The sequence below is a fragment of the Arvicanthis niloticus genome, chromosome 2 (genome assembly GCF_011762505.2).
Source record: "Arvicanthis niloticus isolate mArvNil1 chromosome 2, mArvNil1.pat.X, whole genome shotgun sequence".
NCBI classification, from domain to species: domain Eukaryota; kingdom Metazoa; phylum Chordata; class Mammalia; order Rodentia; family Muridae; genus Arvicanthis; species Arvicanthis niloticus.
In genome coordinates, this window is record NC_047659.1 from 1,162,635 (window position 1) to 1,190,234 (window position 27,600).

The 27,600-nt window shown below is 45.8% G+C and overlaps 2 protein-coding genes across 2 annotated transcripts in view; both read right to left on the reverse strand.

Annotated features, from left to right (window-relative positions):
• LOC117703701 (histo-blood group ABO system transferase 2) overlaps nt 1-16,200 on the reverse strand; it is a 57,390-nt gene extending 41,190 nt beyond the window's left edge. Inside the window, exon 1 of the mRNA XM_076928321.1 lies at nt 14,441-16,200. Within this exon, the coding sequence (XP_076784436.1) occupies nt 14,441-14,567 (127 nt within the window). The 5' untranslated portion in view covers nt 14,568-16,200. The remainder of the gene's footprint in view (nt 1-14,440) is intronic.
• A 144-nt stretch (nt 16,201-16,344) lies between these two features.
• Surf6 (surfeit 6) lies at nt 16,345-25,765 on the reverse strand. Its single transcript, XM_034496530.2, has 5 exons — nt 25,568-25,765; nt 22,567-22,767; nt 22,181-22,269; nt 17,817-18,017; nt 16,345-17,735 (listed from the first exon to the last, which is right to left on the reverse strand). The coding sequence occupies exons 1-5, from the start codon at nt 25,659-25,661 to the stop codon at nt 17,256-17,258; spliced, it is 1,065 nt and encodes a 354-aa protein (XP_034352421.1). The 5' UTR covers nt 25,662-25,765; the 3' UTR covers nt 16,345-17,255.
• Between the last annotated feature and the right edge of the window lie 1,835 nt (nt 25,766-27,600).

Consider the following 27,600-nt stretch of genomic DNA (forward strand, 5'->3'; position numbering starts at 1 on the left):
GTTTGTGTCAAGTTGACAAAAGCTAACCAACACACACACAAAATAAAAATATTTTTAAACGAGCAACTTGGGGAGGACATTCTCTCCAGCTCGGATTTTCAGGTTGAGGAAGGCATGTCCGGCTTCCTTCATGTAGAAGCCCACAGCTAGTCTCCTGTGGCCATGGACGCAAAGCATTGGGAGGAGTTGTTGATGCCGAGTCCCTTTTTCCTTTTACTTCTTTCATCCCAGGCCCCAGACCATTGGATAGTGCTGCCTACACTCTATCCCACTCTCTGTTTATTCCTTCTGGAAATATCCTCAAAGACACACTCAGCACACATGCACACACACATACATGCACACACACTAAGTGCAGGCACCTCAGAGGCCAGAAGAGGGCTTTAGATCACTCCTGAGCTAGAGTTGTGACTGTGTGTAGGACTGTGGGGTCCACGCCCGTTCTGCCACAGGACATGGCCGCGCAGGGATTGGGGAGGCGGGACGCAGGAGTTGATGGAGCTTACACTTTGCCATGGCCCTTGCTGTCTCGCAGAGTGGGCCACAGGGAAGCCCCAGGACACTGCTGGGGGTGGGGAGGGTAGGAAAGCACAGTCTGAGGCACAGGACAGCTGGAGCTGGCTCAGGGTTCCCTGGGCCTTCAATGACGCAGAGGCCATCTGGTTCTCAGGCTCTCAAACATCTGGGTGCTGCTGGAAGCTGCAGAAGAGCTGAGAACAGAGTGACCCCCACCCCAGCCTGAATCTAGCCTAGAGCTCTGGCTGGTCCCAGAGTGGTTGTCCTTGGCTTGACGGTGGCTTGTCTTGAGCTTGGTAGCAGTTATGGCCAGGAGTGTAGAGAGGCCTTCTACAGATTAGACAGCGGCTCTGTAGGCAATGTCCATCTCTGTGGCTCCCTCCCCCCCCCCCCATACACACACATACCCCACTTCTCAGGGCAGGTCTGAGATTAAATACCTTCTGTAGGGAGGAATGTCTGGGAAGAAAAGCTTATTAGCTAAGCCCTCCAGGCTTCTAGGTAGCTCATTAGTATGAAGATCTTGTGACCACAGGTCTCATCCTCTACATGTTGGGTTGGGGCATTGCCTTTCATGAATGATGGCCACAAATTCTATGGAGGGGCTGCAGCTAGTGACAGGGGCCTAGTACTTGGGAACAGGCAAAGCTCCTACCATCCCTTTAGGGTCTCCAGGGCTTTTAGCCTTAGCTCAACCAGGAACCATGCTACCTTTCATAGTCCCACAATTGTGAAACACCCACAGTAGGTGTGGAGATCTAAACTTGGGTCCTCTGAAAGAGCAGTACACACTCATGTCCTAGGCATGTCTTAATCCAATTGTTACTGTTACTGCTGTAGTTGGTGGGTGAACTTGGAAAGATGGAGCCTAACAATGAGGCGGACTAAAGTCTCATGCAATAGCCAACTTTATTCAGAGCATCAGACAATTTATATTCTGAGGGTATTCTGAGAGGACACGGCATGTTCACATGAGATAGGCTGTATAGTCATGTATAGTCATGAGGACAACTGTGCTTGGAAACATCAACTGAGTAGTAAGTGATAATATCCAGTAAACCCACTCCTACTTACTATACATGAAAAGAGCACAAAAGCATCTTCTGAGAACAATTTTGTGACTAGAAGGCTGAAGTCAGAGGACTATCCTCCTGTTCTCTTAAGAGTCTCCTCACAAGAACCAAAATTCTCCCCTTCTGCCTGATCCTTTCTGCTGAAGCAGACTGCTAGCTGGTCTTCTCTCGTGAAGACACCATATTCTGACCCATCCTTGAGGATCTGCTGCGCCCAGAGAATCCCTCCCCTCACCCCCAAAGTCCCAGAGCTGCTGCTGGGAGCCTAATGAACTCAGGACCCATCACCCACCAAAAACCCAGCCCCCCACCAATACCATTCCCCTTCTGCCCAGTCCTTTCAGACTCCTAACTGGTCTGCTCCCATGAAGACACCATATCCTGATCCAACCTAGAGGATCTGCTGCACTCAAGAGAAGTTGACACCATATCCTGAGCCATCCCAGAAGATCCTCTGCGCTCAGAGCAGACTGACACCACAGCCTAAGGCATCATAGGAGACCTGCTGCACATAGGGCAACTGAGCAACTGATCACAAGCTTGTCTGCTCCCCTGAAGATACCACATCTTGAAGGCATCCCAGGAGCTCCTCTGTACACTGGACAACTGGGCAACAGACACCACAGTCTGAAGACCTCCTGGGGGCTTTGTGGCATGAAGGGCAACTGACCCGACAGACTAAAAGCCTCCCAGGATTTCTGCTAGACACAGGAAAACAGAAATCACAGTCAGTAGGGCCCTTGGAGAACATCTTCACACAGGACAACAGTTTCACTGCTCCTCTGAAGACCCAACAGTTTGAAGGCCTCCCAGGAGATCTACTACAGCCAGAGTAACAGATCAGCAGCTTCTCTGCCCTCCCCCAAGATCCCCCAGTTGGAAGGTCCCATAGGTGGTCTGCTACGGGAAGGGCCACAGGCCTACCAGAGACGTGAAACAACCCAGGGACAAAAGGGGCAGGCTCCAGACAGAGTCACCCAGACCAACAAACACCAGGGATAACCAGATGGTGAGAGGCAAGCACAAGACCATAAGCAACAGAAGCCAATATATGTGGGCATCATCAGAACCCAGTTCTCCCACCACAGCAAGCCCTGAATACAATAACCCACCTGAAAATCAGAAAACTAACCTAAAATCTTATCTCATGAAGATAACAGAATCCTTTAAGGAGGATATAAATAACTCACTGAAAGAAATACAGGAAAACACGGGTAAACAGGCAGAAACCCTTAAAGAGGAAACACAAAAATCCCATAAAGAATTACAAGAAAACATAACCAAACAGGTAAAGGAATTGAACAAAACCATCCAGGAAATAAAAATGAAAATAGAAACAATAAAGAAATCACAAAAGGAGACTACCCTGGAGATAGAAAACCTAAGAAAGAGATCAGGAGTCACAGATGCAAGCATCACCAGCAGAATACAAGAGACAGAAGAGAGAATCTCAGGTACAGAAGATACCATAGAAAATATTGACACAACTGTCAAAGAAAATGCAAAGTACAATAAGTTCCTAATCCAAAACATCCAGGAAATCCAGGACACAATGAGAAGACCAAACCTAAGGATAATAGGTATAGAAGAGAGTGAAGATTCCCAACTTAAAGGTCCAATAAATATCTTCAACAAAATTATAGAAGAAAACTTCCCTAACCTAAAGAACAAGATGCCCATAAACATACAAGAAGCCTACAGAGCACCAAATAGACTAGACCAGAAATACTTCCCTTCACATAATAATCAAAACACCAAATGCACAAAATAAAGAATATTAAAAGCAGTAAGAGAAAAAGGCCAAGTAACATATAAAGGCAGACATATCAGAATTACATCAGACTTCTCACCAGATATTATAAAAGCCGGAAGATCCTGAGCAGATGTCATACAGACCATAAAAGAACACAAATTCCAGCCCAGGTTACTATACCCAGCAAAACTCTCAATTACCGTAGATGGAGAAACCAAGATACTCCATGACAAAACCAAATTTACACAATATCTTTCCACAAACCCACCTATAGTCAGTCACTTGACCTTTGACAAAGGAGCTAAAGCCATCCAGTGGATAAAGGACAGCATTTTCAACAAGTGGTGTTGGTTCAACTAGAGGTCAGTAAGTAGAAAAATGCAAATTGATCCATACTTATCTCCTTGTACAAAGCTCAAGTCCAACTGGATCAAGGACCTCCACATAAAACCAGATACATTGAAACTAATAGAAGAGAAGGTGGGGAAAAACCTTAAATACTTGGGCACAGGGGAAAAGTTCCTGAACAGAACACCAATGGCTTATGCTCTAAGATCAAGAATTGACAAATGGAACCTCATAAAACTGCAGAGCTTCTGTAAAACAAAGGACACTGTCAATAGGACAAAGCTGTAACCAACAGATTGGGAAAAGATCTTTACCAATCCTACATCTGAAAGGGGCTAATATCCAAGGTATACAAAGAACTGAAGAAATTAGACTCTAGAAAATCAAATAACCTGATTTAAAAATGGGGTACAGAACTAAACAAAGAATTCTCAACTGAGGAAAGTCAAATGGCTGAGAAGCACCTAAAGAAGTGTTCAACATCCTTAGTCATCAGGGAAATGCAAATCAAAACAACGATGAGATTCCATCTCACACCAGTCAGAATGGCTAAGATCAAAAACATAGGTGACAAAAAAGCCAGGTTCAGAACTAAGTGTTTTAGTTAGGATAGATGACAGAGGTTCTGGTTAGTCAACAAAATGATGGACTGGGTATTAGGACTATCTTGTACCTCACTGGTACAAACTGGCATAATTATGCTCTAATTGTATTTTGAGATTTTTTTTTTAAACAGGAAGGGTGATATGTAGGAGGAGCTAAGGTGGGAGGGGGGGTTACCAAGAGAAAGAGAAGGAGTAAGGAGAGGAGGAGAAGGAGAGGAGAAGCTAGGTGATGAGAGAGAGAAAGAGAGAAAAAGAGGGAGAAAGGTGGGGGATATGGAGGCAGTTAGGCAGTTGTTCATGTGTCTCCACCAGTCAAAGATAGTTGATATATCTAGGCTGGGTATTAGGTTAAACTTCTGATTGAACATTACCAAACTTATAAAGCCTTTGATTAACATTTTTTAAAAGTGTATAAAAGCGAAAAGAAAAAGGGGGCATGGGATAGGGGTTTTCGGGGGGGGGATGGGGAAAGGGGATGGCATCTGAAACGTAAATAAAATATCCAATAAAAAAAAGAAAAAAAAGAAACCACTCAAGAGTTTTCAAAAAAACACAGGTGACAGCAGATGCTGGTGAGGATGTGGAGAAAAAGGAACACTCCTCCACTGTTGGTGGGTTTGTAAGCTGGTACAACCATTATGGAAAGCAGTCTGGCAGTTCCTCAGAAAGCTGAACGTAGTATTACCTGAGGACCCAGCTATACCACTCCTGGGCATATACTCAAAAGATGCTCCAACATACAACAGGGACACATTCTCCACTATGTTCATAGCAGACTTATTTATAATAGTCAGAAGCTGGAAAGAACCCAGGTGTCCTTCAACAGAGGAATGGATACAGAAAATGTGGTACATTTACACAATTGAGTACTACTCAGCTATTAAAAGCAGTGAGTTCATAAAATTCTTAGGCAAATGGATGGAACTAAAAAATATCCTGAGTGAGGTAACCCAATCACAAAAGAACACATACGGTATGCACTCACTGATAAGTGGATATTAGCCCAAAAGGTCACAATACCTAAGATACAAGGCATAGACCACATGAAGCTCAAGAAGAAGGAAGACTAAAGTGTGGGTGCTTTGGTCCTTCTTAGGAGTAACAAAATACTCAACCAGACCTGTGTAAGTAGTTGAGGATGGCCTTTTCAAGCATCAGTGGTCCCTGAAAGTCTAGATGCCCTAGTGTTGGGAATTCAAGAGCAGGGCAGCAGGAACTGGTGGATAGGTGGGACACACCCTCATAGAAGTAGGAGGAGGGGGGATGGGATAAGGGGTTTTGAGGAGGAATGGGAGAGGGAATAACATTTGAAAGGTAAATAAATAAAATATCCAATAAAAAAACAGGTAATTGTAGTTGAGCAGTTGAGACATTCTGTCAACAATTTATTATGGGGATTCCTTATAATCCTCAAGGACAAGGTATTGTGGATGGAGCCCATAGAACTTTAAAACAACATCTTCATGAATAAAAAAGGGGGAGGTATATACCTGAACACCACAAATTTATTTAAATCATACTCTTTTTATTTTAAATTTAAAAAAAAAATGGATGCCAAGGAACTTTCTGCTGAGTGTCTATGGAACCCTTCAACTAGGCATACTTATGCCTAGGTGAAAAGGAAGAATCCACTTACAGGCATATGGCATGATCCCAACCAGGTATCTAATATGGGGAAGAGGGCATGTTTGTGGTTTTTTCTGCAGGATGCTATAGAAACATGGTGGCTGCCAGAATGATTAGTGAGACATGCTGTTGCTGAGACAAAGAATGATGCTGACCTGTGAGCTTGCTGAGTGCCCTGACAAGGGTGACTGGGAAGCTGTATTGGACATATGTTCCTGAGCCACCTTTACTTGCCTATATCCCAGATGTGACAAGCTGCCTTGCCTCAAGATTTTACACCTTGTGGGATAGAGAATCAAAAAGAGAAAGTATAATGACTCTTGTATTTTTCTTAAAGGTGACCAGTTATTCCAACTCAATCTAGAAATCAATCCAATATTGGAAATAACAGTCTTCCTTTGAAAGGCTGGATCTGGACATTTTCAGAGATATATTTGGAAGTTAGCTGCAGTTCTCTATGATATTATGATAGCAAGAGATAAAGTTGGGACAGGATCTGGATTTCAAACAAGGGTTAGTGCATGTCTTAAGGCTCTTTTAATTGTCAAGCTAAAATTGGTTTTGTCTCTTCTACAGTACTTATTGTAAGTTATATTGACTGTATATTTTCTAATCGTGTTAGTGTGTTGAAACCTGTCATGTCTGTTACAGGGGTCTATCAACCAGCTTTTGTCTTACTGCCCTGAGTATTAGAAAACCTTAATTATCTGAAAAAAGCTTGAAAGTGCTGAAAGAAATGAGCTAGGCTTTAAGCAGGAGCAAGAGGGGAACAGGCTTGATTATTGCTTGTATAACAGCTTTAATTCAATTAATTGCAAGCACCACTGCTTCTGTAATAGCTTTGACACAAGGAGTTAAGACAACTATTTTTGTTAACCATCTAGCAAAAAAATGTTACTAATGTAGTGAGTACACAAAAGGATTTATATAAGTGTCTGGAACAATAAATTGATGCTCTATATCCTATTTAAATTATCTGAAGGAAGTTCAGGGTTCAAGAGTTAGGAGTCATCTCAAGTGTCATGACAAATACCACTGGAGTAGTATTACTTCTAAAATTTACAATGACTGTTATATAATTAGAAAAAAGTTTAAAGACACTTGTAGGGTATTTGGCATAATCCTAACACCTCTCTGGGTGTTTTAACTTTGCATAGTGAGATTATGAATTTAAAGAATGCTGCTCTGTTGAGCATTGATGCTGCAGATAATGCCAGTAAAATTATCCATGGCCTGAGGTCAGTATTTCCATTTTGGTCAAACCTCAGGAATGGCATATATAGCTTGATCATGCTAGCCCTTTTTGTCCTGGGAATACTTTTATTCCCATTGTGTTATAGCTTGCTCTAACTATGTAAACAGGTCGGCAACCAAAGTACATGATTTGAAACTGAAAATGGACCCTCAGAGAGAGTTATTAATTTAACAGGCTGGCAAGCCAAGGAAGGGTAAGATTCTGCACAGAGCCTTACCAACCTTAGACAGAAGTGCATTGATTATGATAATGCATATTCCATGACAGGTAAGGAAGGCTTTCTTGTCAGACTGACCTAAAACAAGCTCAGTCTGGTTTATGCAATAAAAAGGGAGAGATGTGGAGAGCTTCTGGGGCTGCCTAGCAGGAATCTGACATTGGCCAAGGACAAGGAAATGGACTGCAAGCAGGAATCTGACATTAGGCTAGAACAAAGAAGTAATTTCATGCAGAAATCTAAATCCTAGGCTAGAACAAAGATGAACTTTCAGGTAGGAATCTAAATCTTAAGCTAGAACAAAAAAGTAGGCTTCAGGCATGAAAATGACTTTTGGCTAGGACAGGGAAGTAGGCTCAAATATTTTGGTCATCCTGATAAGTCCTTAAAAATGGTGATCACAAGACTCTATTTATTGTCATGCGTGTTCGTTGACTATCTGGGTTTATTGTCTTGCTTGTTCCTTGACTATTTGCATCTATTGTATTGCTAGTTCCTCAGCCTAGAACTGACCTTAATACCTGCATGTAATTTAAACAATATAAAGGCAAAAAAGGAGGAGAAGGGAGGGGTTAAGGGATTAATTGGGAGGGGTGAAGAATGGGGAAAGGGGATAACATCTGAAATGTAAATACATAAAATATCAAATTAAAAAAAAAAAAAAAAGTCCAGTGACAGGCCCAAAGTGGGATCCTGCTCAAGGAGAGGTCCCAAGGCCTGACACTATTACTGAGGCTATGGAGTATTCACAAAGGAATCTATCATGACCACACTCCAAAAAACCCAACAAGTAGCTTAAAGAGTCATATGTAGATATTTGCACCCACCCAATGGACAGAAGCTGCTGACCCCTGTGGTTGAATTAGGGAAAGGCTGGCAGAAGCTGAGGAGGAGGGCGACCCTGTAGGAGGACCAGCAGTCTCAATTAACCTGGATCCCCAAGATCTCTCAAACACTGGACCACTAACAAGGCAGCATACTACACCAGCTGATATGAGGCCCCCAACATATACACATATACAGCATATACAACATATACATATACAACATATACAGCAGAGGACTGCTGGGTCTGGCTTCAGTCAGAGAAGATACACCTAACCCTCAAGAGACTGGAGGCCCCAGGGAGTTTAGAGGTCTGGTTGGGTGGGGAGCAAGCGGTGGGGACATCCTCATGGAGACAGGGGTGTGGGGAGGAGGTATGGGATGTGGAACAAGGTGGATGGGGTGGGGGTAATAAAATCCGGAGTGTAAAAAAAAAAAAAAGTGAATAAATAAGACAAAAAGAAATCAAAATTCTGCTCACCAAGCTAATAGACTATGTTCCAACATTTACCAAAGGATCTTGTATTTCAGGGAAATGACCAAAGACTTCAGCTAAGTAAATGCTCTTCAAAAGAAGGGTGCCGTGCCTGCCTGTCTCAAGCCACAGCTAACCATGTATAGAGAAAGTTCTACTAGTTTTGTTTGTTTGCTTTGGTTTTTGGTGTATCCCAGGCTATCCTGGAACTTGCTCTTAGCCTCAGACTCAGAGATCCGCCTGCCTCTGCCTGTGCATCCCTAGTGCTGAGATTAAAGATGTGATCCACCACTGCTGGGCATTGAGTCTTTTTATTACTAATACAAATGGAGTCCTGTTCTTCACTACGAATAAGAGTTTGACCTCAAATTCTCACATGATTTGCAAAAACACAAAAACTTAAAAGTAGTACAATTAAGCAAAGTGTAATTCTTGAGAACAGGATGAAACCTTGCACACATTCGTTGATCTTAGATCAATGTTGGGTTAGGAACCTGTCTAGAATTCACAACTTTTTGAGATGGCAGGCCCCTCAAGGAAGAGTGAACCTGAGACAAAGATGCCAGTCCTTAAAAGCCCTACTTGACACTTTAAAGTCAAAGTTCTCCCTGATGGGAAAGCAGAATATTTCATTTCTACTTCTTACAGTATCAAGTTGAAGACTGACTGTGACAATAGGCATATGAGGAAAAATGACCTGTGAGGTGGCTGGTGGCCATCACCTCAGAGCTCTGTTGCCCCAGCACCGTGCAACTGATTGAACAGTCCTGAACCAAATGTGTGCATTTTTGTAGACGTGCTGAGCGTTCTTGAGCACACAAGGCACTGAACACAAGATGAAGTTCCTAGCCCCACTGCTGTCTTAATGTCTGTCTCCCTCACCTGCACTGAAGGCATACAGACACTTTGTTTGTTTTGAGTTTGGGGGTTTGTTTGTTGGGTTTTTTGTTGTTGTTTTGGGTTTTGGTTTTTTTTTTTTTTTTTTTTTTTTTTTGGGTGGTGGTGTATGTTCATTTGTTTGTTTTTTGAGACAGGGTCTCTACATAGCCCTGCCTGTTCTAAAACTCACTGTGTAGACCAGGCTTCTCCTGAATTCAGAGAATTCTGCCCGCCTCTGCATGCTAGAATTAAAGGTCTGCACCACCACGCCTGGCATAAGTTGTCTTTAACCTTTCCCTTTGGAGTTTGGATTCCAGGAAGTACAAACCCTCACTAGATAAATCCCACCAAAGCCCCAGAGGGGTACAGTTACTCTAGAACAGAAATAATCATCTTGTAGAATCCACTCAGGGGGAAATGGCAGTCAACAAAGTAACAATTCATCAGATTCTTCCATGACTGGAGCTGAGATAATGTTGGGAGGGACTACTACACCTTGGTCAGTGTGGCTTAACTGTGTCATTGACTCAAAACCAAACCTCATGATGATTACCCTTAGGAAGGGCTTGGGGATCACTGATTCTTTTACCTGTGCCCTTCCAAATGTGGCTGCACTGACTAGATCTCCTCTCTACTCTTCATCAGGACTCATCTCTGTAATGGGTTAGGACAGAGAGCTGAGCCCTAAATCTCCATTAACAGTAAAGACACAAGACTAATAGAAACCAATCGGGACAAACACGGTCAACTGCCACAACAACCGGTCAACTGCCACAACAACCGGTCAACTGCCACAACAACCGGTCAACTGCCACAACAACCGGTCAACTGCCACAACAACCCTTTGTTTCTGCTTTGTCATGATGGCATCTCCATACAATTAGTCTAGTGAGGTGGCCCCATCATGCACCTGACAGTGACACATCTGAAAAATTCTATATGAAGACAGGAAAGAATCTTAGGAAAAAATTCCAGGGACTAGAGGGATGGCTCAGTAGTTAAGAGCACTGACTGCTCTTCCAGAGGTCCTGATTTCAATTCCCAGCAATGACATGGTGGCTCACAACCATCTGTAATGGGATCCGATGCCCTCTTCTGGTGTGTCTGAAGACAGCTACAGTGTACTCACAGACATAAAATAAATAAATAAAATTTTAAAAAAGAAAAAAATCTCTCTTATGCCTAATCTAGCAGAGACTTGGTATGCCAGGGTCAGGGGATACTCAGGTGGAGACCCACCCTCTCAGAGGACGAGGGAAGGGATGGGAAGAAGTATCTGCAATATAAGTTAACTAATTAAAATAAAAAATTTCTCAATTCTCTGCCTTTCCTCAATCTTAGCTCATGAATCCTCTGTCTTGAAGGCTGCCCATATGACAGAGCTATCCAAAATCCTGGTTGATGCTGACTCTGAGGTGTTCTCTCTCTCTTCTCCCCACTCGCTCTCCTCAACACTTTTCCCTCTCCCCTGTTCATCTCTCCCCGCTCTCCCCTCTCTCAGTCTCTCAAGTGTACTTTTAATGTATTAATCTATAACCCCATCCCCACCCCCGAGTTCTCTGCTGTACCTCACCTCTGAAGTACCCTTATCATGGTGAGACCCCCAGTGTGGTCTTCTGGTCTTTGTGCCTTCCCTGCCATTCACCACCTGCAGCAGCAGCAGCAGCAGCATTGGCGAGCCAACTAGAAGGTCACTGGTGAACTTTCTTAAAACTACAACTGAAGTGTCATTAGAGGATTTGGCACTTGAAGAATGCTGCCAAAGTGTAAGTAAGCCAGCACAGAGCAGGGTAAGAAACAACCATGCAAAACATAGGAACAGTAAAATTACCCATTCCCCATCAGAAAACTGATTTTTTTAAAGAGGTTATCTTAATCCCCTCCTAGCTAAAACGAAGACATCCAAGAGTTAATTATTAAGAATGAAAAAAAGGCTCAGTGGTAGGACACTTGCTTTTATTCAGAGGATGGGGCTCAGCTCCCAGTACCTGCCTATAAGGCAACTCACAACCAGTATAAGGGATCTGGCACTCTCCTCTGGCCTCCACAGGCGCCAGGCATGCACACAGTGTACTTAAATGCAGGCAAAACACTCATATATAATAAAAATAGATCTTCAAAAAAACAACCAAACAAAAATAACAATAAAAATAACTCATCATGGAAACATCTCCTTATAGACAAGAGACTGGAACAAAAAAGCCACAACTGATGGCAACTGCAGAGAACAAGTAACCACATGGTGCCCAGCTACATCTACAACACAGTTCCTGACCTAAGGCTTGGGGATCACAGCAGAAAAGGAAGAGGAAAACGAAGTTAGAGTTAGAACAGGAGGTCTGTGGTGAGGGTTTATCTCCTAGTTCTAGCTCCACCCATTAAGTCACATCAACAAGATCAGGATGAGAGCAATAGAAACGCTAACACAGAAAAGGGAGTCTCCTGGCAGGCCTTAAATGCAGGTAAGGAAGGCCGAGAGCAGAAGACAGTTTTCCTCAAAAAAGAGCTCCCAAATTGGATTTTCAATACCAAGCAGTCAGTCATACAATTAACACTGTACAGACTGAGCAGGTTGTACTTATATATTTAGAATAAACACATACATCTAAGCACGTGAAACAAAGAAATAAAGGCCATAAGTTGAAGAAGGGAGGGGATGATGCAATTATACTTTAATTTTAAAAAATAAGCATAAACAAACACCTAGAATTTTTTTAATGAGTTAATTAATCATTAGGCCAGGTTGGTGCACACCTTTAACTCCGGCATTTAGAAGACAGGCAAACTGACTTGAGTTTGAAGTCAGACCAGTCTACAGGTGTGCACTATCAATGCCAGACCCAAGAAAGTGCATTCTTACTTTTAGCTGCTGTTGTCTGGAGATCATTACAAAATGTACCTTTCAGATGCTCCATGCTACACGTGCGCGTGCACATACGTGTATACACACGTACACACACACACACACGTACACACAGAGCTTCCTTGACTCTGGTTTTTTTGTTTTTGTTTTTTTTTTTGGTTTTTCGAGACAGGGTTTCTCCGTGTAGTCCTGGCTGTCCTGGAACTCACTCTGTAGACCAGGCTGGCCTCGAACTCAGAAATCCGCCTGCCTCTGCCTCCCAAGTGCTGGGATTAAAGGCGTGCGCCGCCCGGCTTGACTCTGGTTTTTCCTGCCTGCACTTCCTCCTTTTGTGGAATGGATTATGAAACCAAAAGAAACACAAAGAAGGACTCAGGCACTGTAGCACACAGTCCCAGCACTCTAAGCAAAGTTCACAACCAACTGAGGGTACATATCAAAAGCCCGTTGAAAGAAACATCTCCCACTCCTCAAATAGGGCCAGGAGGACTTTTACTGTATCAGCAATAATAGCCATATTATTAAATAATACATAATAGCCTTACACAAGAGTGTATTAGTTATGAGTTATTTGTTTGCTGCCTGCTTACATGTCTATGTAGCATGTATGTGTGTGGTAGCCTTAGACCCCAGATGGGGTGTAGGATTCCCCAGAATGGAGCTACAGTTGTGAGCCACCATGTGGGTACTGATAACCAAACCCCAGGTCCTCTGCAAAAATAGATGATCTTAAACAAAGAGCCATTTACAGAAAGACTTCTAGTAGAATCACTCACTGTGTGTAAGGTAAACATTAAAATGAAATAGTTTTTCACTGTCTCTAGAGTAAATATCGGAATGAATATTATTTTCTATAAGTACTTACACCTTGAAGAAAACTTTGTGGGAAACTGTTCTCTGTAATTTACAGAGTTGTTTTTCTGAGGGAGCTTAACAGACTTTGGATTACTTTGGTCACAAGATAGTCCTGGCACACCCAGAACACCTTGCATTATTGAGTACTGCAAACAGTGCGTAAGGAGTAAGGTAAGGTCACTGGGGTATGATTAGATTAGTGGCACTGGTATGAGGAACTTGTTTTACCCAAAAAACAAACTTTTGTGAGCAATTAACAAATAAGCTTTTGTGAGGCTGTTTGAGATTCCATCCAGAGGCTGAATCTCCCTGCTCCCAGCAAGGCCTCAACATCCTGCAGTGTCTCTCCAATCAACTCCTGAGACTCAGAACACTGACACCATTTCTTCAACCCTAGTTGTGGGCTCTTAAGTTTTTGCTGGTTGTTTTGCCAGACATGACAAAGGATACCTGTAATCCAGAAAACTGAGGCAGGATTGCTGTTTGAGGTAGCTGGTGGTCACATCATAGCAACAGGTTCGGGAAGCAGAGAACTGGATGGAAGCAAGGTAGGTTACAACCCTCAAGACCCATCTTAAGCATTCCCCCACTGCCAGCCAGTTAGAAAATAATTCCACTGTGGCACAAGGGAACACACATAGTGAAAGTAAGTGGACAAAGCATTTTTCTTTCTGTAAAAACAGGTGCATCAGAACCCAAATGGGGCTGAGTGAACATGGACAAGCTGTTTTATCCCTAGCCCAGGTGGTAACTGTCTGATCCCACTGGTGGGCTCAACTTCACAACCTGACTGATGACTGGCACAAAGGGAAGAGGAAGTCCAAAGAGTAAGGCCCGTGTCATAATAACCACCTTTTTCACAAGGCCACCTCCCACAGAGCACTTGTACCACCTGGGGACAAGCTTTGAGAACACGCAGATTCAACCCATAAGTCTGTTTTCTTAGAATATCTTAGAATGCATATATTTTCACCCCTTCATAACCTTAGAACTCCAGCCACCTGCCTAACTGAATCTGCCCAATACTCTAGATATTTACTTCAGTGTGTATGAGCCATTCACAGCACCGTCTGAAGGCCAGTGTTCTCCTCCCTCTGCTGATGCTAAGGACTGAGCTCAGGTAGCTGGGCTCACACAGGTAGTACTTTACCCATAAGCTGTGGGTCCCTTGTTCCGGAGGGCGTCCCATGACGATCTTCTAGCTGGGGACAGGGTGAGAGCAGGAAGGGTTCGCTACCGTCTCTGCCGCTGCCTTTGCCCATGTCTCCACTGTCCATCGGTCTCTGGCCTGGCCTGGTGCGGGAGATCCAGGCCAAAGGGCACCGAGCACCAGCAGGGAGGGGAGACTGCCTGCCCCCGCTGCCGCCTCTGCTCGCTCGCTCACTGCTGTCACTCCCAGGTGCTGCACCTGCCTCTTCCGGCTGAGCCGGCCCTGGCCCGGGGAGGTTTGATAAGAAGCCGGCTCCCTGGCAAAGAGGCAGCTTGGTGTCCCAGGCAGGTTCAGGGAGAGCAGATCTCTCCCGTTGGCAACCACACTGCCCACACTTTGGGGCCACTATGTTGAGGTCCACACTGCCCCGCTCTTTGGGCTAAGTGCTCTGCTCAAGAGAGAGAGTGGGGATGCAGGGGCAAGAGACGTAAAGAATGGAGACAAGCCAGGATGTGGTCAAGTCTCGTCTACTGTCTCCCTCTTGCAAGGAAATCCTGGGTATTTATAAGCACAAGCAGGGGAGCACAGCAGAAGACACTTCACCACCTGCACCATGCAGCTGGGGCTACACAGCAAAACAAGATATGTGGATAAACAGGATGTTTGTCAGAGTGTGCTCAGCTGTTGTGGGCTGTTGAAAAACAAGTCTCTGGTCAGGGTATATGGCTCAAGATGGCTGCAAAGCTGATAGCCGCTTTCTGCTAAAAGTCGGCTCCCAACACTCCCCAAGTGTTTGTTACAGCTCTTGTGACAGAAACACTCGGACACCAGGATGATTCTTGAGCACTTTACTTCCCCTAAATAGAGCTCTTATATACAGTTTCAGAGTGAGTTAGGGTCTGACAGCAGATAACGCCTATTGGCTTGACCTGAAAGCTTGGAGATAGATACCTCATCTGCATGTGGGAGAAGCCTGAGGCACTGTTCCTCCTGACTGATGGCCATAGACCCCTCTGTGGGAGGGGCTGTGGAGAACTGAGGCTAAAAGAACCAGGGCTTGGGAGCAGAGCCGAACTCCTGCCATCCAATAAGGGTCCAGGGTTCCAAGCTTATGCTCGACCAAGCACCCAGCTGCTTCTCACAGCCCACTGCCTCACAATAAGCCATCTCACCATCTTTTGGGTTTGTATGCTTGTTGGGTGTGTGTATACCTAGGTACTTTCACAGGAGCTGGTACCCAACTTCCATCTTGCTGATGCAGGGGCTCTCCTTTTTCTGCTACTTTGTGTTCGGGGCCAGAGCTCACATGCCAATTCTACCTTATCTCCCATTTCAGTGATTGTTGGGATTATAGGCGCAACCACATCTAGATTTTTAGCAAGGTTCCAAAAATTAAAGTGGGGCTATCTGGCTTGCAGTTATTGCTTTTGCCAGCAGAGGCATCTCTCCAAAAGCATGCCAGCTTGGAACTCTCTGTAACTTAGACTCCTCTTGCCTCAGCCTCTCCAGTGCTGGGATTACAAGAGTGTGCCAACACACTCTTGTCTAGATCTGGCTTTTGTTGTTATTGTTTTGTCTTTTTACACAGGTCTCTATGCAGGCCTGGCTGCCTATGCCTCCTGAGTAATGGGACCACACACAACAATCATTTCTTAATTCTGTTCAGCCTTTAGTAATCACAAAGGTACTCCAGCCCCACCAACCCACTCCTGCACCCAAATCTCTCACCGGGGAGAGTGGTTCTGCGACTATGTGTGCCCATTCCTCTCACCTCCATTCACAACCTCATCCAGGCCACCATCCCAGGAGCCGCTCTGCCCTGCCTCCTCGCTTCCAAAAGCACATTGACTTATCTTAGGGTTTCTATTGCTGTGATAAAACAAAACACCATGACCAAAAGCAACTTGAGGGACAAAAGGGTTTACTTCATGTTACATTTCCAGGTAACAATACATCACCAAGGGAAGCCAAGGCAGGAACCTAGAGGCAGGAACTAAAGCAAAAGCCATAGATGAGTGCTACTCAATGGCTTGTTCCCCATAGCTAGCTTGGTCTATTTTCTTAAACAACCCAGGACCACCAGTCCAGAGGTGGCACTGTCCACAATGAACTGGGCCCTACCACACCATTCACCAGTAAAAAAACATGCCCACGGGCCAATCTTCTCAGACAACTCCAGCTTGTGTCAAACTGACATAAAACTAGGCAACATACCAACCCAAGTCTCAACCACTTGGTTAGCTCACAAGTGACCAAGCACACATCCTGTGGACTCAGGAAGGACTCTAGGTTTTGAGCTGGATGCTGGCCTTAAAGACAGCCCTGGAGCTCTGGCCCACAGACATACCTGACTGATCAGATTCTCCCAAGAACTCCTTGGGCTCTCTTCTGTTCCCAGGGACTGGTGGGTACAGACTGAGTAGTCAAGGCCTTTTGTTCTCATGGCCACTGGATTACAGGTTGGCAGGAGGGGTCAGTAGGGTGACTCACCCCAACCTCTATCCCAACCCTGGGGTGCTCAGAACACACAGATACACACAGACACACAAACACAGACACGCCCCTCACAAGACATGGGCACAAATCTCCTTCATCCTTCTCAGGGAATAGAGGACACAGTTCTTAAAGATGCTGCTGAAACATCCTGGCATACCAGAGATTTCACTATGGTTGTGGGGTACAAGAGCTGTAACAACCCCACACAGGAAACCCAGTCTGTTACCTAAACCTGCACTAGCACTGCATACCACCCAAACCCTCAAAGATGGAGATGGAGGGAAGGTGCTGAGCCAGGAACCTAGCAGGTACAAACTGCTCAGGAGAGGCCTGCGCGCTCCAGGTCCTGGGGCAGCACCCGGCCCTTCTTACGGGCCTTCTGTAACCGTCGCTCAGTCCGAGCTGCCTTCTTCTTGCGCAGGTTCTGGCGCCGCTTATCCTGTCGCTGCTGCATCTTCTCCACCACGTGCTCCGAACGCTTCTCCCACTTGCGCTGCCGCTGTGCCCTGCGCTTCTCTTTGCGCTTCAGGGCCTCTTGCAGCAGGCGTTCATCGTCCCTGATCTTCACACCCTCAGCCTTGTACAGCAAGTTGGTCCACTTCATCTTGGCCTCCAGCTCCTGGGCCTTGGCTGCATCCTGATCACGAAGCTCCTCCAGCCGGCCCTGCCGTGCCTGCAGTCGGTCCAGCAGCTGCCTGTAGTTTCTACCTGTCAGTGGTGTCAAGTTCCCTTTCACCCTCTGCCGCTTCTCCTTCTTGCGCTGGGCCTTACTGGCTGGCTCCTCCTCAGTTACTTCCACCTACAGGGAAGAGGCACATTAGTGTCCCCAAATCTCACCAGTGTCACAGACCAACAGCTTCCGTCCCCAGACAGCTCTCACCTTATTAAACATCAACCCCGATTCCCTCAGCTCCTTGCAGGCCATTTTTGGGGGCTCCTTGACTGGCTCCTCCTTTTTCTCATCCTCTGCAACCTGCTGCTTTGCTCGGAGCTCCTTCCGCTTCCTCTTCTTCCGTTCCCTCTCCTGCTTTCTCCTCTGTCTTTTTTCTAGAGTGGCAGCAGACAACTCCTTGGTGCTACCCTGTAGGTAAAAGATAACAGACGGAGGGTTCACTCCTTAGGGTTCTTCTAAGTTCAAAGTCCCTTATCTGACATGTGCCTGAGATGAGGGGAAAGTCTCATGCAGGACACCAAGTCCATGGTGTCCACATTTCACCAAGACGTGTGTTACCCTTTACCCAGATGGAAATAACAGCAGTGTGTAGAGGAGCCCGAGTTAAGAATTCTGGCTCTACAAGGATAACATTCTGCCATTGCTGGCGGGAGTACAAACTTGCACAACCACTCTGGAAATCAATTTGGGGATTTCTCAGAAAACTGAGCCTAGTTCTACCTCAAGACCCAGCTATATTACTCCTAAGCATATACCCAAAATATGGTCTACCATCTGACAAGGATACTTAACTATGTCCATAGCAACTTTATTCGAGTAATAGCCAGAAACTAGAAACAATCTAGATGTGCCTAGACTGAAGAATAAAGAAAATGTGATTCATTACACAGCGGAATATTATTCAGCTATTAAAAACAAGGACATCATGAATTTTGCACGCAAATAGATGGAACTAGAAAAGACCATCCTGAGTGAGGTAACCCAGACCCAAAAGGACATGCATAGAATGTATGAACTTGTAAGTGGATATTAGCCATGAAACACAGAACACACTATACACACATACACTATACTCCATAGACCCCCAAAGAAGCCAAAACTTAAGGGCCCAAGGGAGGATGCTTGAATCTTTCTCTGAAGGGGAAATAAAATAGATATTGGGGGAGAGCAGGAGAGAGAAAATGGAAATAAGCCTCTAGGACTTGCCAGAGACTTGGGGAACCAGGAAGTCTACCCAGGTGACTCTAGCTGAGACTCTAGCAGTGGGAGACATAGAGCCTTAAGCAGCCACTTCACTTCCTACAGCCCACAGGACTCACAGTGGAGGAATAAGGACACCAACTGTGAAGGTTTGAATATGCTTGGCCCAGGGAATGGCACTGTTAGAAGGCCTTGTTGGAAAAAGTATGTCACTGTGGTGGTGGGCAATGAGACCCTCCTCCTAACCACATGGGAGTCAGTCTTTTCCTGCCTGCCTTTAGATGAAGATGTACAACTTTCGGTTCCACCAGCCCCACGCCGCCTGCCTGGACACTGCCATGCTCCTGCCTTGATAATGGACTGAACCTCTAAACCAGTAGTAAGCCAGTCCCAGTTAAATGTATAAGAGTTGCCTTGGTCATGGTGTCTCTTCACAGCAATAGAAACCATAACTAAAACAGAAGGTGGTATCAGGGACTGGACTATTGCTGTGATAGGCCTGACCATGTTTTTGTTTGGAAGAATGTGGATTTGGGGATTTTGGATCTGAAAAGCCATGGAATGCTTTAAGTGGGGATCAATGGGACATCCTATTAGGAATAACAAAGATGCTGGTGCTGAGGGTGACTTGAACTGTATAGGCCTTCTGGCCCAATAAGTTTCAATGGAGAAGTATATGGCCTGTTTTTGTGATATTTTGGTGAAGAACATGGCTGCTTTATGCCATTGTCCAAAGAGTCTGTCTAAGGCTAGGGTGAAGAGGTTTAGATTAACTGCTTTGATAAAGGAAGTCTCAAGACAGCCTGGTATAAATCCGGTTGTGTAGTTACTAAAGTTCACTCTTATAAAGAGCGTCTTAATGAAAAGGAACAAGCTGAGAAACAAGATGTGTGGAATGCATTATAATAAAGGAGCACCAGAAAGTGAAGTGGAGCTGAGTCCTGTGTTTATGGAGAGAAACAGATTAAGTGGGTGGTGACTTTGGGGGCAAGATCCCACTCAGCTAAGCTTAGGTCCAAGCATGATGGTGTTTTCTGAGAGCACAAAGATATGTTCCAGAGAGTCAAAGTTGGACCTCATGCTAGAGTCACCCAGGTAGTACTGGTTCTGAAGGCATAAAGGTGTCATGGAGAGCAGCTGAGACTTGGCACTGTGAGATACCAGGGAAGGCCACTGGTACAGCCTCAGTTGCAGTTGATGGCCGATGGCCCAGGACTGAAGGGGTCTTGCAAAGTTGAAGCTTGGCACCATGAAGAGAGCCTATGAGAGGCTATTGGTGAAGCCCAGTTGCAGAATAAGACCCCAGCGTATTTGAGATGCCACTACCATGGGATGATCACTAAGAACAGCAGCAGCAGTGGAGTCAGCCAGAGCCTAGAGTGCTACAGAGGGCAGAGCTGGTGGCAGTTAACAAACATGAAAAAGGAGTTGGAGATCTGAAGACTGCTTTGACATCAGCTATGGAGATGTAGAGTTTGGGATTTGCCCAGCTGGTTTCCTGTCTTGCTTTGGGGATTACAGTTAAGTGATTGGATAAATCTCAAAAGAGACTTTGAACTTTGGACTTTTGACATTGTTGAGACTGCTCTAGACTATAGGGACTTTGGAGGCTAGACTAAATATATTTTTTATTATGCTATGATTGGGTATGCACCCCACCCCCACCCCAATAGACTCATGTGTTTGAACAAGCCTATGGGGGTCAGGGAGTGGAATGTGGTGGCTTGAATATGGTTCGCGCAGGGAGTGGGGTTTGACCTTATTGGAAAAAGTGTCACTGTGGAGGTGGGCAATGAGATTCTCCTCCTAACTACATGGGAGTCAGTCTTCTGTCTGCCTTTTGATAAAGATGTAGAACTTTCGGCTCCCCCAGCCCCACACCTACCTGGACACTGCCATGCTCCCGCCTTGATGATAACGGACTGAACCTCTGAACCAATAAGCCAGCTCCAATTACATGTTGTCTTTTATAAGAGTTGCTTTGGTCATGGTGTCTCTTCACAGCAATGGAAACTCTAAGATACTAACCTACCCACAAAACCTTCAACCAAAAATGTGCCCTGCCTATAAGATGCACAGGAACAAAGATGAAGCAAAGACTGAGAGAATGACCAACCAATGACTGGCCCAAATTGAGAACGAATCCCTGACACTATTAATACTATGTTATGCTTGCAGACAGAAGCCTACCATAATTCTGAGAGGTTCCACCCAGCAGCTGATGGAAACAAATGCAGAGACCCATAGCCAAACATTAGCTGGAACTCAGGAAGTTTTATAGAGGACATGGGGGAAAGACTGAGGGACATGGAAGGAGGGGATAGGGACTCCACACAAAGACCAACAGTGTCAACTAACCTGGACCCATGGGGTTCCCAGAGACTGAACTACCAACCAAAGAGCAAGCGTAAACTGGACCTAGGCTCCTGCACATATGTACCACATGTGCAGCTTCATCTTCATTCAGGTCCCCCAGCAACTGGAGTGCAGACTGTCTCTGACTTTGTTGCCTACCTGTGGATCCATTCCCCTAACTGCACTACTTGTCTGGCCTCAGTGGGAAAGGATGCACCTAGTCCTACAGTGACTTGGTGGTCAGAGTGAGGTGATACCCAGTAGGGGCCTCCCCCTTCTCAAAGGAGAAAGGGGGGGGGGGGGAGACAAGAAAGGAAATGGGAGAGCTGGGATTGGGATGTAAAAAAAAAAAAAAAAACCTCATGGCTCCAGTTCCCAGGCCCCTCCAGCATATCAGAAGACCATCTTGCATATTTGCATATGGTCATCCACTGTCCTAGAGTTTAAAACTTGGGTTTCTACGATGGAGTACCTGTCCTAACCACTGTATCTTCTACTCATGAAACGCACAGGTTGAGTGCTCTCTGCAACCCTGTCTGTGCCACAGCCAGATAGCACACTGTGTATCTGACCAACCCAGGCCTGTGCTGAAGGATGAGGGCCTTGAGCCTTGGTCCCCACCTCTTAGGAACCTGGAGACAGTGACTGGCAGATCCTTGGAGGGTAAGAAGCTAAAGCTCAAGAAAAGAGCCTAAGAAGGGGACAGGGAAGGAAGCCAGCATCTTGCAGCAGAGTCAAGGCTAGTCAGGTCACCTCACTTCTGGGCACTGACCTTTAGAGGGACAATTCAGGCTGTTCTCTACCCATGTGGCATCAGTGGAAGCAGCTCCCCAAAGGAGGCCATGCTTCTGAAGGACTCAAAGCTCCAGGAGGCAGATAATACTGGGGACTGAAGTACTCCAAAGTACACCTGCTACCTCAGTCAAGAGGTGCCCCGCACCCCACATTACACAGAAGTGGGGAGGGAAAATATTATACAGGCCTACTCCAGATGCTCAAAAAGACTCCCCATTTACCTGGCCCCGGGCCAGCTGGATCTTTTCATGTAGCCGTTGTCGCAGGAAATCCAGCGCAAAGACAGAGTCAGGTGCTGTGCCTTTATTATCTGCAGGCAAGAAAGCTAGGTTGAAAGGGAGCTGCCCTCCCATCACTTCCCTCCTATCTTCCCAGGGCCACTTGTGGATTTACAGGCTACCATTAAGTTCTACACCCAAGCTCCTTTAAAACAGGTCACTCACAACTGCATTATGAGATTGGTCCCTATGACACAGAAAAACAGGCACTGCCTTGTCACCTGGCTGTCATGCAGCACAGGACAAAACCGCTAGCACTGCTGAGCATTGGGGACATTTGTGTCTAGGTCCATTCCAGCCCTGACCATGCATATCTGGGAGCCACTTACCTTCAGGAGACCCCAGGGAGCTGGAGTTCTCTTGTTTGGATACCATTGGTTTCTTGGCCCCAGAAGAAGTGGGAGACTTCTTGCCCAGGGGTTTAGTCTTGAGCTCCATAGCTTTCTGTTCCTGCTTTTGAGACTTCTTTTGTGTTTTCTTCCTTTTCTTTTTTGGGGGTCCAGCAGCTTCTGAGCCTTTTGTTCTGATGGCTGAAATGCAAAACAAGTGGAATCCCTTCTGACCAATTTAGTAAAGAAAGATGATGCAAAGAACCAGGAGGCTCTGCCACCACCACCTGTCCAGAGCTTAAAGCCACCAACTGCCTGGGCAGCAGATGGCCATACATCACAATCTCTTAGTATTTACAGGCCAAGGCACTAGAATTGCTGCAAGTTTGATGCCAGGCTGGGCTACATAATGAGATCCCGCCTCAAAAAGAGCAAAAATAATTTTTTTTTTAAAATCCAAAATATACTCACCTACTTGACCTAGTAGCTATGCATATGAGGAATAGAATACCAAGTCTGGCTTCAGGGTGGTCATCACCCCATTATCTACACATAACCACCCTCTTCCAAGAATAACTGCCAGACCCTTTCTCCTTACTTGGCTCATGGATAGCAACTTCCTTCTAAATAAAACCTGCCAGCAGGGTGTGGTGGGGCACACCTTTAATCCCAGCATTCAGGAGACAAAGGCAGATGGATCTCAGTTTTATGCCAGTCTGGTCTACACAGCGAGGACTACACAGAGTAAAGCCTTCCATCTTAGAGGGACACTCCTTAAACTCAGGAAAAAAACACCAAGGCTTCAGGAAGTCCCTGAAACTGATGAGACTCATTAGGCCTCTTCTTCGCCAAGCATATATAAGGCTGAGCATCACTTAGTCAAACAGAAGTACACAAAATAGATATTCTCCAACTTTTGAGATGCCTGCAAGTTACGCAGTGCACTCCAGGTTTCCAGCTTTTGTGATCCATCACCCATGCTGGGGTAGGCTTTAGTGATAAAGCTGCTTTTGAATCATTTCTACTTCTGTAAGTCACCCCATAAAGCTCACTTCATTTACCACTTTGGTTCTATCAATGGAATATCTTGGAAAGAAGCTGTCTGCACACAGACTCCTTTGAACTGCAGAGATGAAGAGAGGTTGGAATGTTGCGGGTCTGGAGATTATCCCTCACTCACCTCCAAAAACAGATAGTAAACCTTTTGAAATCTATTAACTTAGCAGACCAACCTAAAAATCAAGAATGTTATCAGCACAAGGCATGGTGAAGCACGCCTTTAATCCCAACGATCCATTCCAGAGGTGGAGTTCTGTAAATTCAAGGCCAGCCTGGTCTACAGGGCTTCCAGGACAAAGCTAAACAGAGAAAACCTGTCTGGGGGATGGGACGCATTGTCATCAGCATCTAGTCCTAAAAAGAGCTTTTCTTAGCTTACTATACCTACCTGATATACACACTAATGTATTTTAAACTTGCCCTGGCTTTCGTTGTTCTGTAAAGCAGTTCAAGAAACTGCTTCAAGAAATATTTTCCCTCGGAAAATGCAATTTGGGGTAACCTAAATCCACGTTTCCAGGCCATGATTGTTCCAAATGGGCTCCAGAACAAACTCTTTACTGTGTTTACATGCAACTGTGGGTTTCCGTGTGTCTTCCCACATGATGTCATACAACAGGCCTCACATTAGGCAAATTCTCCTAACACTAAATCATTGTTTCCAACCCTCCTTTTCCTTTTTGTAAACTTATTTTTATTACATTTTAATCATATGCATGTATATGTGGAGTATGTGCACCATAAATGGGTTATCTGTGGAGTCCAAAAAGGGGTGGATGCTGGGAACACTCTGGTCCTCTCCTAAGAGCTATAGATATATAGACCTATTGAGGCATCTCTCCAGCTCCTTCTAACATTTATTTATTTATTTATTTATTTATTTTTGGTTTTTCGGGACAGGGTTTCTCTGTGTAGCCCTGGCTGTCCTGGAACTCACTCTGTAGACCAGGCTGGCCTAGAACTCAGAAATCGGCCTGCCTCTGCCTCCCAAGTGCTGGGATTAAAGGCCTGCGCCACCACCAAATAAATATTTATTTTTAACACAGGATCTTAAGCCAGGCGGTGGTTGCACACACTAACCCCAGCACCTGGGAGGCAGAAACAGCTTGGTCTACAGAGCAAGTTCCAAGACAGCCAGGGCTACACAGAGAAACCCTGTCTCAAAAACAAAAGCGAAAATAAAGAGTCTCAGTGTGCAGTCCTGGCCATCTAGAATTCACGGTGATCTTACTTTTGTTTGCCAAGTGCTGGTGTTAAAGGCATGTGGACTGCAATCCCCAACCCCCAGTCCCCAGCCCCCAGCCTAGTTTACTTCTATGAGCGTTGTAAGTATGTATGTCTGTGCTTCAAGACCATCCCTGGCGCCACTAGGGGCCAGAAGACAGTGTTAAGAGCCCCTAGAACTGGAGTTGGGGACTGTTGTAAAGGGCCATGTAGGTACTGGGAACCAAATCTGGGTCCAACGCAGGAATAACAAGTGCCCATAACCACTGAGCTGTATCTCCAACCTCTTCTTTTACTTTCTGAGAGTTTCCTGAAGTTGCTCACGCAGAGGTGAACACATCATGTAGCCCAAACAAGCTGGCGGGCCTTGACGTCGAGGTCCTTCTCCGCCTCCCTACCAACCAGGCCCAGCCGCAATTTTTTGATGTAAGACTTGCTTCCACCGATCATGTCTTTCAACACGTGAGACACATTCACAGACAAGAACTGAAAAACACGCCAGTAAGAAAACTCTTCACACTTCCAACAGCAAGCACGTTTTTCTTCCCGTTCGGGTCTGGTAATTTTCCTAACTCTCTCCCACTCCATCAGGGCCCAGAGCTAAAGCCTTTCCTGCCACCCGCTCGTATCCCTTGTGGAGGGTCCGGCCGCGACCTAGGACAGCAGGCCTCATACGACCGGGTCCGCTCCCAAAAGCTGCTCGGGCCGGACGCCTTACCCCACTTGCTCCTCTGCCGCTCAGGGCCAGACTGCGAGCAGATCTTCTTGGCCAAGTCCTGCAGATAGGCATCCTTGGCCAGGAGAGAGGCCATGTTGGCAACCAGTGCTGGGGCCGCAATCGGAGGTTCCCGCGGCCGAGACCCGCCGGAAGCAGCGTGTACACCGGTACCACTAGCAGAGGGGCGGGACCCCGCCGGCAGTATCTTGTGCGCAGGCGCCGCCCGGCCAACGCTATTAGCCGGGAATACCGGAAGCCGCCCCCGAAGCATTTGTCGAAATCTAAACTCCAGATTAGCAAATCAACCAGCCAGCCAGCCCCAGAAGCCACAGTATCCGCAGCTGCTTCCCTTTCGGAGCTCGATTAGCCGTGCCTGAGGGGCCGGCTAGTCCTTAATCTGGAGGCGTTTCTCTGAAAAATGTAAGGAACCTGAAAGGGCTGGGCTTCCACGAGCTTCTGGCCGACCTAGGCTACTATAGCTCTTTCCCTACTATTGGACTGAAGGGGATGCTCAGCACTCTACAGCCAGTCCTGCCACACAGAGCAAAACACAGACAGACATAAAAAGATGTGGGCGACAAGTGAAGACATGAGTATGGTGTGGAGCCTAGATTACATGCAGTAGCCATGCATCCCAGTGGTGATGGTATTAGGCCCTTAGGAATGAGAAACTCCTTGGAGATGGCATTGAAGCTCCTTATGAGGAAATGAATGGAACCCCACGTAGAGCCTCTACGGTAGGTTTTTTTTTGTTGTGTCCCAGCAACTCACAAGTTAATGCTTGTGGGGGAAAAAAAAGGTGATACACAAGTTATGAAAGATAGAAATATCTAAGTTGATCCCCTGAACCCTACTCTTAAAAGCACAGACATAAAAACCTGTAAGTCGCCTCAGTCCCAGGAAATTAGCTGACCATTTGAACAGATGGCCCTAACTAAACAAACCCTAAGGTTAATGGTGTCAGGATGCTATGGGCCTGAGATCAGCCTGGCCGCGCTTTGAACTAACAGCCCTGAGACAGTTGGTGCCAGGATGCTAAAAGTTTGAGATAAGCCTGACCCCCTTGAACTGGAGCTCATATAGTGTGAAACTAGTCCGAAATAGCCAATTATAAAGTGACACACCATCCATCTTAGGAATTTGAGATCAAATGTATCGATGACCTAGTGACCTGTTCCCCCTCCTTCCCCCTTCCCTAACTCCACCCCCACCTGGTTTGTAGATTCACCCTTAAAAGCTCCAAAATTTTGTTTGGGGCTGAATTCCTCTGCCCCTGCATGGGCTTGAAGTGAAGACAGCCCTGGCTAGCCAGTAAACCTCATGCGATTGCATCAAGTTGTGTTTCTCTTGAGTGATTTGGGGTGCGTCTGCAGTTCTCCACGGATCGTGAGTTCTTTTTCGAGTGGGCTTTATACTTACACCACTCGTGACTCTGAGTTTCTAGTAAACTGAATCCCCAGCTGTATCTCCAGGGAGCCCTGCCCCTGGACAAACAGGAGAAAGACAATGGTGTCCTTTAAATGAGAAGCCAGGCTTCTAAATGTGAACGACAGAATTGACCAAACAAAACACTTTCATTAAAAGTTTTAGAATTCCTTCTGAACTGTTGCTTTTAGTGTTTTCCCCAACTCTTCCACCCTTTCTCCATGGCACTTACGAGCTCTTCCAGTGGTTAACACTGTAGTGACATCACTCTGGTGGAAAACTCCCTCACGGGGGCAGTGATATGCCCACACTTGAGTGCTCTGTTCTGTTTGGCTATTGTAGGTGCTGAGCAGCCCATGTTCCTCATAGACCCAGGACTGCTACTTCCATGAATGAAGCATGCCAGTGGTAGGAGTGACCTGCCCCAGAACCAGGGTTTCTGCATGTCAGCCATGAGCCTGGTACTGAGAGGCAATGGGGTCTGAGTTCCCAGTTGTCTCTGGGAACTTCACTTCTGAGCAAGACATCCCACCCCTTTCAAGCCCATGGCCAGTCCCTCAAAGATGCAGTCATGATAGCTCTAAGTTGGGATAGCAAAAATAGGTGGC

Coding starts and splice junctions, on each gene's coding strand:
- Surf6 (XM_034496530.2), bottom strand. CDS start 25,661: ATGGCCTCTCTCCTGGCCAAGGATGCCTATCTGCAGGACTTGGCCAAG. Junction 22,768..25,567: donor GCGGCAGAGGAGCAAGTGGG/GTAAGGCGTCCG, acceptor TTTGCATTTCAG/CCATCAGAACAAAAGGCTCA. Junction 17,736..17,816: donor CGGGGTTGATGTTTAATAAG/GTGAGAGCTGTC, acceptor TCTTCCCTGTAG/GTGGAAGTAACTGAGGAGGA.